At 39.8% G+C, this 13,293-nt stretch overlaps 1 protein-coding gene across 1 annotated transcript in view; it reads left to right on the top strand.

The window, feature by feature from the left end:
• Window positions 1–13,293, top strand: part of Ccbe1 (collagen and calcium binding EGF domains 1) — a 226,740-nt gene that overhangs the window by 203,613 nt on the left and 9,834 nt on the right. Inside the window, exon 4 of the mRNA XM_036204489.1 lies at window positions 9,193–9,245. Coding sequence (XP_036060382.1) covers window positions 9,193–9,245 — 53 coding nt within the window. The remainder of the gene's footprint in view (window positions 1–9,192; window positions 9,246–13,293) is intronic.

Here is a 13,293-nt window from a genome sequence, read left to right as displayed (position 1 = left end):
GAGGGTTTTTTTTTTTTAACTGTACAGATCTTTTGCTTATATATTATGGTTTCTGATTTGGTTTTTATGGGTTTTCTGTGTGTGCAAATGTGCATGTCTCAGCATCTATATGTGTTTCTTGTACTTTTTCCTTGTCTCTTGATTACTCTTTGATTTTCTCTATTCTGGTTTGTATTATTATTATTATTATTATTATTATTATTATTATTTAGATGCCAGTTTGTGTTCTAATGAGAGAGAAATAAAGGGTGTGAATTTGGGTGGGTGGGAAAGTGGAGAGGACCTAGAAGGAGGTGGGGGAGGGGAAACCACAATGAGAATATATTGTATGAAAGAAAATCTATTTCCAATTTAAAAAGCAGGCAAAAGATAAGTTTCAAAGTGAGAGCAGCTGAGAGAAGTTGCTTTTGCTGTTTCCATATTGTATTGATAAACCTGTGGCATAAATACTAATTCTGGCCCCAAAATCAGACCTGTGCCAACAACCACCTTTATGATACGGTTCACGATCTCTGCAGTGGTCCCTTGAGGCCAATAACAGGTATCCATGTCTATCCACAGGGAAGCTGAAACCCAGCAAGTGTAGGAAGCAAGCCTGAAGTTACATCCTTAGCTCATTAAGCAACAGAGCCAGAATTGTAAAGTTAGTATTCCTGGATTCAGTTCTGCATTGTCTAAGTAAAGCCTGGCACTGGGGACTATAAAATGCTGTCAAAACATAGCTCTCTCATAAAACAGAAAATCTCTGTATCTGGTACATGAGTGGGCAGTTATATAAGAGAAAACCCAAGCAGATCTTGGGGAAACTACAATAAGTGTTTAAATATTTGTCTTCTACCTCAATTGACCTTTCAAGGTCCTTTCTAGTCCTCTGATTCTATGGATTTTGCTAAGAGTTATAGTCTAATATAATGACCAGCAAACAGCCTGATGGCCTTTCATTTTTCCCTCCCAAATGTACGAGCGTGCGTGCGTGCGCGCACACACACACACACACACACACACACACACACACACACACCTGACTGATGAAATATGTTTCGTGTTGTATAGTTTTTATTTATAATTTTATGCGTGTGCTAACTCCCAGGGACACCCAGGGGACCCATCCTTGATTAGCAGATGCTGCTCTTGCTGTGTAATAACAACCTAATCACCACTCCCCCTGCCAAGAAATGAGAAAAGCATCCTCATTTGGAAACCGAGCTATAACACATGAAGTGGATTAAGAAGGGCTGTCTCCCCAGAGTCCTTGTAAGCATTCCTCATTGTAGTTTGTTTTTCTTCAAGATAAAAACTGCACAGTGGTGTTTGGAGTTCAATCTAACAAGTGCCTGGCTTGCATGACAAGATTTTGCTTGGGCTGTCTTAACTTTTTTTTACATGTAAATTATGCTGTAAGAAATATTTGGCATGGTATGATGTACGTAGCTGGTGTTTATTTTCCTATACTTGAGAATACTTCATTTATTTTTAAATGGAAATCTATGATTGGTGGTTATTTAACATGCAGAAATAATGACGTGTTCCCAGGAACTTTGGGGAAGGTAGGAAGGTGGCCTCACATCCGAGTGCCTCTTTGCTGGAACAGAGTGCTGAACTTGATGATACAATTAAGAAGAACTCCAAGTGCATGTTAGTTCTTAGGCTGGTGTTTAAGTGGTGTGCATTCATCCTGGGACTCAGAGCTTCCCTGGAGCCTTCTGAAACATACCAAATCACTTTGACGTCATTTCATCTTGTAAAAGGTTATCCAAGAAAAAGCTAAGCACTACGATGTGCGTTTGTCAGCCTCATACTGCCGGCCAGAGACATGGAGATGACTGGAGGTCACTGGCCAGCCTTTCTGACCCAGTCCATGAGCCCCAAGTTTGTTAAAACCCTATCTATAAAGAAATGATACAAAGCTGGGCAGTGGTGGCACACGCCTTTAATCCCAGTACTTGGGAGGCAGAGCCAGGCAGATCTCTGTGAGTTGGAGGCCAGCCTGGGCTACCAAGTGAGTTCCAGGAAAGAGGCGCAAAGCTACACAGAGAAACCCTGTATTGAAAACCCAAAAAAAGAAAAAAAAAAAAAGAAATGATACATATATAAATTACATGAGCTGGAGAGATGGCTCAGAGGTTAAGAGCACAGTCTGTTCTTCCAGAGGTCCTGAGTTCAATTCCCAACACCCACATGGTGGCTCACAACCCTCTATAATAAGTTCTGATGCCCTCTTCTGGCATGCAGGCAAACATGCAGGCAGAACACTGTATGCATAATAAATAAATAAATCTTAAAAAAAAAGAATGCAACACATTTAATAAATAAATAAATTACAACTAAGGAAGACACTTGATATCAGTTCCTAGCCTCGTGTGTGCGTGTGTGTGTGTGTGTGTGTGTGTGTGTGTGTGTGTGTGTGTGTGTATAATCACAAACCGCCTCCTTCCTCCTCAAAAGAAATAATGGAAGCAGAAAAAAAAACAAAAACCTGTTTTCACAATCCAGAGCCTTTCAAATGATCAAAACCCAGACAGTACCCAAATGTAATGACTTGAATGAAGAGAGAGGGTGAGAGTGGGATGGTACCATCTGTTATGATCTTTCAAATGTCTTACTATGTCAGCTGTACCTAAGCTGTAGCACTTGCATAGAAGGAAAAAACTCTCATGCTTAGATGCTGTTAGATCTGAGTATCAAAAACATATGTTTTCCCACTCCACCCACCCTTCTCATGGATCACTTCAGTATCAAAACAGAGAGAGGGCTCTGCTCTTCTTCTGACTGCCGTCTAAAGAGCAACTACAAGTATCTCAGGAGGTAATAACCATAAAGTTTTAATGGACTGCTCTATAAAGCAAGCATTCTTTTGGGACGCAGGCAGCTTGGACTATTTTCTAAACTGTGGAAAACTAGGTTGAGTTTCAGTTCCATAGAAACGTCAAGGTGGATCCTCAAGTCATCACTGGTTAATGTGTTCCACATGGGCGTCCCTCAGAGTGAGATATTTTAGTTGGAGAGGTTGGGAAATTATGTCTCATTATGTCATTCATACCGATACTGTAAACTGTCACTATGGAGCATTCCGGCACAGTGGTCATTGGCTGTTTATATGTAATGAAAGAATTGATGTAACCTCTCATATAACCTTGACTACATGTGGCAAGGGTTACCACTTGAGTCAGTGGTCCTCAAGAAGTCCTGAGTCAATGATCTTCAGGCTGTTTGAACCTGGGGGTAGTCTGTTAACCCTGGTGGAACTGTTGGATAGTGAGGAGAGAGCTATCACAAGCCTATATATTAGTGTTGTGTCAGAAAAGGGTTCAACCCTTCTCAGGACCCCTCCCACAAAAAAGGGGCATAGTCACATGACCTCCCCATGGAAAAAAGAAATGCCTACTTATAGTGCCAAGCTCTCAATGCATGGTACTGACAGGGGTGCCACATGCAATGCTAGTCAATGGTAAAAAGTTGTCGGCTGGCTGGGTGGGTAGTTAGTCTCCTTCTAATAAAATATGAAGAAGAAGAAATAATAGAACAAGTTTATCCATTTGGGGGAAGATAAGACAGGCAGGAGAAAAATGGGTGGGGAGAGTGAACATTTATCTTTTTGCTCAACTCTGTTTCAAGAACATCCTGACACCATTTCTGTGTGTGTGTGTGTGTGTGTGTGTGTTTTGCCTATATCCTTCCCTTTGTATTACCTGAGTGCTTGGTGCCTTTGGGGGCCAGAAAAGAGCGTTAGATCTCCTGAAACTGGAGTGGGTGTGAGTTGCTATATGGACGCTGGGAATCAAACCCAGGTCTTCTGAAAGAACAATGGTGCTCTTAATCTCTAGCTCACTGATTTTCATAGCTGCCTTGTGTGCTTCTGAAGTGAGACAGCTCCCACAGCTGGCCTCCCTGTGAGAGACACCGCAGGAGGAGATGAAATGAGATACCATACCCAACACAACTTCAGATTCTCTTGCAAATATGACTTTCTATGACTTTTAATAAGTTTTACAAAGATTTAGAGAGTACACACCTATGTTTATACATATACCTTACGTTTTTAGAAGAAATTACTAAAATTTCTTCTATAAACAGACGAATCATGTGAGTTGATTTGACAAATATTATAGACTGTTACAATTATCTTTATTTTATTTTATTGAAAATAGATTTTTTTTCATACAATATATTTTGGTTATGATTTCCTCTCCCTGCTCCTATTTCCTCCCTATCTGCTCTCTCATCTAGATCCACCCCCTTTCTGTCTCCCCTTAGAAAACAAATAGGCATCTAAAAAATAATAATAAAATAAATCAAAACCAAAAAAAATTGGAATAGGACTAAACATCTAAACAAGAAAAGGAGACAAAAAAAAGCACAAGAAACACATATAGACACACATGTTCACACACACAGGAATCCCATGAAAACCCCAAACCAGAAGCCATAATATATACACAAATGATCTGTAAGGTTTAAAAAGGTGGGGTGGGATGATTGGGGGCTGACAACATTATTAGACAAAGAACCTCCAAAGATGCCATGGAGTTTATTTTCTGTCAGCCATATCTATTACTGGACATGGAACAGTCTACCCTTAAGAATAGTTGGTTTTCCCAGAGAGACTCTGTTGAGAAAACTAATTTTTAATTTGCAAGTGGCTATCGGTTAGAAATAACTTTTGAGTTTAGGGTGTGGGCAAGTATCCACTTCTCTTTTCAGCTCTAGGATCCCATCTGGTGCAGACCCGTGCATGCTGCCTCAGTGAGTTCATTTGTCCACCCAACACTGCTGTGTCTAGAAAGCCTTGATTCTTTGCTGCCCTCCATCCTCTGGCTTTCGCACTCTTCCTACCTCCTCTTTCACTGGGGATGAGGCCTCAGGGAAGAAATTTGATAGAAACAACCCATTTAGAGTTGAGTGTTCCAAGGTCTCTCACTCTCTGCACATGGTCTATGGGTCTCTGTATTTGTTCCCACCTGTTGTGCAGTTGATAAAAAATCTTTTCCCCTTCTGTAGCTTCCTTTGTCCTAATAATGGTGTCCTTTGCCATACAGAAACTTTTCAGTTTCATGAGGTCCCATTTATTAATTGTTGTTCTTAGTGCCCATGGCTAACCCTGTTCTGTCCAAAAAGTATTGTCTAATGAATTCAAGACTATTTCATAATTTGTCTTCTATCAGGTCAGTATATCTGTCTTTGTGTTTCAGTCTTTGATTCATTTGGAATAGAGTTTTGTGCAAGGTGACAAATATGTATCAATGTGCATTCTTCTATATGCAGCCATCCAGTTTGACCAGCACCATTTGTTGAATATGATGACTTTTTTCAGTGTGTATTTCTGACTTCTTTATCAAAAATCAGGTATCCATGGGTCTATAGACTTATGTATGGGTCTACAATTCTATTCCGTTGATCAACATGTCTGTTTTTGAGCAAATACCATGCTGTTTTTAGTATTGTAGCTCTGTAGTATAATTTGATATCCATGATAGTGATACCTTCAGCAGTTCTTTTATCATTCAGGAATATTTTAACTATCCTGTGTTTTTTATGTTTCCATATGAAGCTGAAAATAGTCCTTCCAAGTACTATGAAGAATTGTGTTGGAATTTTGATGGGGAATTCATTGGATCTGTAAATTGCTTTTGGTAGGATGGCCATTTTTACTATATTAATCCTTCTGATCCATGAGCATGGGAGATCTTTCTATCTTCTGATATCTTCTTCATTTTCTCTCTTCAGTGTCTTAAAGTTTTTACCATACAAATCTTCTACTTGCTTGATTAGAGTTACCCTAAGATATTTTTTTATTATTTGAGGCTATTGTGAAAGGTGTTGTATCCCTAGTTTCTTTCTCAGTCTCTAATTTGTATATAGGAAGACTACCAATTTTCATGTATTAAATATGTATCCAGCTACTTTGCTAAAAGCATTTATTAGCTGTAGGAGTTTGGGGTGGAATGTTCTATGTTATCAGATGTAGGAGTTTCCTGGTGGAATTTTTAGGGTCACTTATGCATACTATCTTATTATCTGCAAATAAAGATAATTTGACTTCTTTCTTTCCCATCTGTATCCCCTTGATTGCCTTTGGTTGTCTTATTGCTCTAGCTAGGACTTCAAATTCTATATTGAATAGGTACGAAGAAAGTGGGTAACCTTGTCTTGTTCCTGATTTTAGATGAATTGCTTTGAGTTTCTCTCCATTTAAGTTGATTTGGATTTGGGCTTGCTGTAATTCACCTTAATTATGTATGTCCCTTGTATCCGTAGTCTCTCCAGGACTTTTATCATTAAGGAAGAATAAGTTTAAACCTGTAAAATTCTTTTTAGACAAAAGCCTTCTCTAACCTCATTGATGGTTTCTGGACTCAGATGGTGCCTGTTGTTTTTCTTTTCTTTTCTTTCTCCTTTAGAGACATAGTTCAGCCTCACTTGGAACTCACTATGTAGCAAAGGTTACTTGAACTTTTGATTCCCTTGCCTCCACCTCCTGAGTGCTGGTATTATAGACAGGCAACACTCACCTAGGTTCTTTTTGTGTGTGTATGTGTGGTTTGGGGGGTTCAAATTCTGGGCTTTGTGCATGTTAAACATGTCTACTCTCCAAACAATGCCTATTTTTTTCCATTCAGTAGTTTGTGCTTCTTCATCTACCTCATCATCAAGTGGTGTAATACTATGGCCTAATAAGGTGCAATCCCTAGCTGATGGATGTTATTTAACTTACGCATATAGAAAATGTGATGAAACACAGCATAGCACTGCAAACAGAATAACCTTCTTTTAATTTTAAAAAAGAAATCAACTTTTAAAATTGTAGTTTAGCTTTTATAGTAAACTGCAAATATCATGGTATAATCTTGAGATTGAGAGAGTCACTGAATGTTGATTTATCCTCTGCCTTGGTGTAGGATGCTGCAAAAGGTACAAAGCTTATGTGGACCCCGGGAGGGAAAGGAAGGCATTATTGTTTGAATATGAAATGTTCCCCTTAGGCTCATGGTATCTGGGTAGGCAGTGGAGCCTTTAAGAGGTGAGACCTAGCTGAGAGAAGTCAGTGGAGACATACCTTCAGGTTATAGTCCAGCTTTGCTTTGGGTCCTGACTCAGGCTACATGTCTGTAGCCGAAATGTGACAACTTCATGTTGCCCTGCCACAGTCATGTCTTCTGTGCCACTGTGGACTGGACCCATGAACAAATAAAGCTTTACTCCTCTAAGGTAGTCCTCTCTGATACTGGGTCACAGCGATGAAAATGGTAACTAATGCAAAAGGGGGGTGATGGAAGTGGGAGACAGAGAGGCAGAGGGCGTGCTGATCTCCACTAGTGATGGCTGTATTTGCTCTTTCATGGGAAGGGAGGAACTCAGTAATCATGTAGATCCATGTACTGCTCTTTCATTCCCTTAATTACCATAGTAACTGCATCCAAATGCATCCTAAGCCTTGTAAGACAATGTGACTATTTTTGCTTTATGGAAATTAAAACTAAAAGCCTCTTATGTGTATGTAGATAGTTACCATTTATGATGTTAAGATCCCTTCCTGTGGGTTTAAGTTTCCATCTGATATGACTCCTCATTAGCCTGTAGGGCTCATGGTATGTCTTACAGAGCAGCATAGCTGGTGACTAATTCTTTGTTTTATCAGAAATATCTTCAGTTCTTCATTCTTGAAGGAGATTTTCATTGGATTTAGGACTCTTGGTTGACAGGAATGTTTTTGCAGCACTTAAAAGATGCCATACAACTGTCTCCTGGATTACCTATAGCTTACTATTTCAGTTAAAAAACTGTGGCCCTTAAATCTGTGTAGTGTGTGTGTGTGTGTGTGTGTGTGTGTGTGTGTGTGTGTGTTCTTAGCTTATATGGTGCTTGATAATCTTCTTTAATCAGTAAATTTGTTTCACTAAATTTTGGGGGTTTTGACAATTCTTTCAAGCCTACTCTACTTCATTTCACTAACATCCCCTTTAGTAGTACGACAGACCTCTGATACTAGCCATGTGTCCCTAAATCTGAATCTTCATTCATTGTTCAAATACTTGTCTTTTTTTTACAGATTGGATAATTACTATTTATATGTTTACTGATTTACTATTTTTTAAAGATAGTATCTCACTTTGTAGCCCAGGTTGGCCTTGAACTTAGGATCCAACTGTCTCAGCCTCCCAAGTCCTAGAGTTATAAGTATGCGCCATCATGCCCAGTTAGTTAATTCAGTGAATTCAGTGTTCTTTCCTATATCATTTCTGGGTTTTGTTTTTTTGGGTTTTTTGTTGTTGTTGTTGTTGTTGTTGTTGTTGTTGTTGTTGTTAAATATATATGGCAGAACTTGTTTGGGGTTTTACAAGTTTCTTTTTTAATGTTTAGATAGGTTTTATAGTTTTAGAATTTCCATTTTTATAATTTTTCTTTTGTCTATTGTTATTATTTGAGAAAGGAAAGGGGGAGGGTGCCACACATGTAGAGGTCAAATGACACCTTTCAGGAGTCAGTTCTCTCCTTCTACAGTGGGATTCAGGGATTGAACTCAGATCATCAGGCTGCATGCTAGATACTTTGACTCACTGAGCCACCTGGCTAGTCTTAGATTTTCCCGTCATAAGAGTTTCTGTTTCTTTGCTGAAATTTTTAATTGTTGTAATTGGTTACAAGTATATTTTCCTTTATGTCTTTGAACCATAGATAAGGAGCTACTTTGAAGTCAGATTGTTCTAACATCTGGGAGTTGAGTCCTTGATACTCCATTCAGAGGGGATCACATTTGTACAAGCATCTTCTAGCAACATTGCATCTATGCTTGCTTAGAATGTAGGTGCTTTCCTGGAGCAGCCAAATTACTTGATCAGATGTAAGGTAGTAGATGTAGGTGGTAGCTCAGGACTTCATCTACTCCTGTCTGTGGTCCTTCATTTATACACAAAAACTATATAGTTCTCCAGGGGCAATTAATCTACTTTATAGGGCCCAAAGGATTGGTTTCATATATTATGTGGCAGATCCTGGTATTTGGAAGATATATGGTCATCTGATTTTAGTATTTTTCTTTTTAACCTCAGATTGTATTAAAAACACTCCACCTCTACTTTATATCTGGGTTGTTTTTTTTTTGGACACATTATGTTTTACAATATCAGTAACTATAAATAACCTTATTTTCCAACCCAATATTACATCTAAGATGCTTTTTTGTTTGTCTCTTAGGAAAAAATGCTGCAAAGGATATAAATTTGTTCTTGGACAATGTATTCCAGAAGGTATGTAATTAAATAGATGATTTCATCTCCCCTTTTCGTGACTAATCACTAGGGTCTACAAAGTTTGGATGCACATAGAGTGGGTGTTAGCTATAAACACATTATGTACGTCTAGTTATGGATATAATCATAATTTTCTTTTTCAACAATTGGATTCTATGTGGTGTGCTCTGTGTGAACCGCCAACATGCTTAGATTTTGGGTCCATGCTTAGCAAACTGTAGTCTCTTCTCTGGCATCACATGCACTAGCTGTAACATGATCCTCTTCCTCAACTCTCTACCTGCTCTCCAGTATGAAGCTTCAAGCCTCTTTAGAGGACTCTAGCAATGCTAACCAAGTACACAGCACAGCCCTAAAATTAGAAAGGTTTCAGGCATGAACTGGTTCTCTGGGCGCATGATTCAGAATAAAGAGACAGCGGATAGATCACTTTGAACAAGATGAACAGATTTTAATTATGTTTTAATGTGCTATTAATAGGATCTTGGGCAAATTACATTTTAAGCCTTTGTTTTTACAGGTAGGTTTTGGTACCAAATCATACTCATGTTTAAAGAATTTTGCCATATATAAAGTACTTGAGACAGGGGCTGATTCTTATATTACTTATTACTGAGTCCTGCAGTCCTTGATAAATAATGACTACTGCTATAGTTATTGATAACTTCAGTAGGCACAGCAGATGTTTAGTGCAGAGATATTCACAAGGGGACACAACACAAAGCATCAGTAGACAGAGGCAGGTTCAGGAAAGGACTTGAGCCAGGTCATCATCAAGAAGGCTGCCCAGGGCTTAGATAGAGGAATGCTGCAAAATATTCCAAACAAGGTGTTATCGTGGAAGACTGACTGAAGAACAATGGGTTAGTTAGAGTTGGGCTGAGTTGGGACAGGAGATGGGGTATACAAAATAGCTCTCTTCACTGTTGCCCTAGAAACTGTATCTCTCTAGAGGACTAGGATCCCAGACAAGCTAATTCTGTTGCATTATCTCACGGAGCAAAATGTCTCTATCGTCTTGAATTAGATGACTCCTTCCTGTTTACTGCTGTCTTCTACAGAAGATGAAAGAAATCGCTAAACCATAGGTGTAACCATGGGAACCATAGGCTGTTAGGAGATAGATTCACGCATGGTTTTCCATGTGTCCTTAGGTCTCTCTGAACTGAGGAACTCTGTGCTGGTTGATTCTGTAGGTGAGAATCAGGCTGGGAGGAAAATCATGTTAAGTTAGAAGAGTTCCACCTGGCGGTGGTGGTGCATGCCTTTAATCCTAGCACTTGGGAGGCAGAGACAGAGGCAGGTGGATTACTGTGAGTTCGAGGCTAGCCTGGGATACAGAGTGAGTTCCAGGACAGGCTCCAAAGCTACACAGAGAAACCCTGTCTCTAAAAACAAAAAAAACCAAACAAACAAACAAAAAAAAGAGTTCCATCACACCTCTGATCTTCTTGGTTACCAACTCTATCATTTACATTGCAGCTTGGGAAAAAGAAAATTAGGTTTAGGCCTTATAAACTTAAGATCCTAAGTAAAGATTTTGTTCAACCTAATTAAAACCACATGGATACTACATAGGTGGCATTTCTCTAAATGTTAGGTATTAAAGTCTCAAATGCCTTGGCCAAAATTTAGCCTCCCTCACCTTAAAGACAGCAGCACAAAGTAGTAGCACAAAGAACAGCATATTTCCAGGAAAGCAGGCCCAAACATTGTTGTATAGAACTCTTTGCTCTGTTGTTTTCCACCTGAATCGTGTTTAATGTTCATTTGTCTTGATCCAAGAGAATGAAGTGGTGGTTGTATTCATTATTAACAATGATATCTTTAGCAAAGAGGTTTCTATCACTCAAGAATGAAAAGTAAAGCCAGGGCTGATGGAACAGCCTGTTGTTATCCCAGCACTCAGGAGTCAGGCAGGAGGATCAAGGGCTTAAGGTCAAGGGGCTGGAAAGATGGCTCAGAGGTGAAAAATGTGGACTGCTTCTTCAGAGGACTGGAGTTTTGTTTCTAGCAGCCACATCAAACAGCTCATAACCATCTGCAGTGCCAGCCCCAGGGAATCTAAAATCGCTTTTCTTGGCCCCTGTGGGCACCCAATCTCATATGCACATTCCCCATACAGACACATAGGCAGATACATAATTAGAAAACAAATAAAATTGAGTCTTCTGCTTTAAAAAGAGTTCCCGGAAAACCTGGGCTGTAAGACTGAGTTCCAAGCCTGTCTAGACTACAGAGAGAGATTGTGACTCCAAGCAGGATGGAGAGTGGATAAGGAATACAAATCACATACAGGACTTCAAAAAAGATTTCACAGAGCTGATCAGTGTGACATGTGTGTACAAACACATCTACATACAGAAATTTATTGTAACTAAGTTGTATCCTTTAAGACTGGCTCATAAGAATGTAGAGATGCAAGTCCCCAAGGTCTAGTGGGAGCCACCAGGTTCATGAAATGGTTCACATCCAACGGCAAGTTATTGGCAGCATCCCTCTTCAATAAGATTGGTCAGCCTTCCAAACGTTGGGCAAGGCTGACCTTCACTATGGAGTATAACCTGCTTTACTCAAAGATGACTAGTTTAAATGTTAATTTCATCCTAAATAGACACACACAAAAAATGAGCTGGACATGGAGGTCACACCTGTAAACCCAGCATTTGGGAGTTTGAGGCAGGATGATTGCCTCAAGGTGAATTTCTGGGCTACAGCGTAAGACCCTGTCTCAAAAACAAAACAACCAACACAGAAACATCTTAGAATAAATATTTGACTGAGTTTTGGGATATCTGGTTTTCAAGTAACCAGGCCATGATACATGATACCATGATGCTGTGTGAAAACAGCCTAACCATTTCCCTGAGGAAGCTGCAAAGGAATGATAAAATTTCTCCTTGATATTCTATAATTTAAACACTATAGTGTTAAAAATGAACAGTGCTTAAATGCTTTAATATGAAGTTAGTACATCTTATGACCCACAATATGAAAGGGAGTAAAGAGAGTTGCATATAGATACTTACGGATATTCACGAGAGAAGAAATGAATACTCAGGACAACCATAGGCCTCATTTCCATTACTGGCCCCTATGGTCATACCTGCTCTTCATAACTGCTTTTCTCCACCATTCATTCCTATTGCTTTTACCCTAATAAATGCTTCCCCTCACCTACTCATAGTTCTTATTACATGGTCAGGTGATCCCTATCCTTTATTCCTAATGCATCTAAAATATTGACCCTACCTAAACTGGTGTAGATTTCTGTTGGCTTTAGTCTTGGGTCATATATCCCATACACACTTGCTTGGCTTCTGCAGACCAACAAAATGATTTTCACTTAGTGTTTAGAACCAGTTGTCTCTGGGCACAGTGACTTCTTTCTTTGGCTCGGGACACAGGCATGAGGAAGCCAGTGCCCTGGCAAGAGCTCAGTGGAATCACTCCTCTCCTTCCTAGAGGGAGCATGCTCCATTTGGAGTTGAGGCAACTAGGCTGGCAGAGCGTGAAGCCACAGAAGCAGCAGCCATAAGAGCATGGAGAGAATGTGCAAGTTGGGCAGACAGGGAGATGCGCAGTAAATGAAGCAGAATGTGGTATGGGTACAATGGCTCCTGTGTATTGCTAGGCTGAGATTCACCTTTAGGTCCCACAAATTTCAACAAAGCAGATTATATTCATGGTGCATGGTGCAGGAAGGCTTAATAGAAAAAGACTGACTTTCTGTGGTGAAGGGAGAACACTGCCAGCTCACTGTCTATTGGACACTGACTCACAATGCATACGTCCTCCTGAGGGATCTTTCACCAGACCAAATATTCGGGGACAGTGGCCCAGCTGAGCTGACTTCCAGACCACGAAAAGCAGAAAGAGATTAGAATTTCTAAGCAAACCTGCTGTTTCTGGACAATGCAGGTGTTGCTGCCTGCCATTCATACTCTACAGCCTGTGGGTCCACCTGGCCACCTAACTCTGGAATGAAGTTTTGTTGAAGCGCACACATAGCCATCCTCTTAAGTACTTCCTGTGGCCTCTTTCC

Source organism: Onychomys torridus, chromosome 13 (assembly GCF_903995425.1).
Source record: "Onychomys torridus chromosome 13, mOncTor1.1, whole genome shotgun sequence".
NCBI lineage: Eukaryota > Metazoa > Chordata > Mammalia > Rodentia > Cricetidae > Onychomys > Onychomys torridus.
This window is presented reverse-complemented; position numbering and strand designations above follow the sequence as displayed.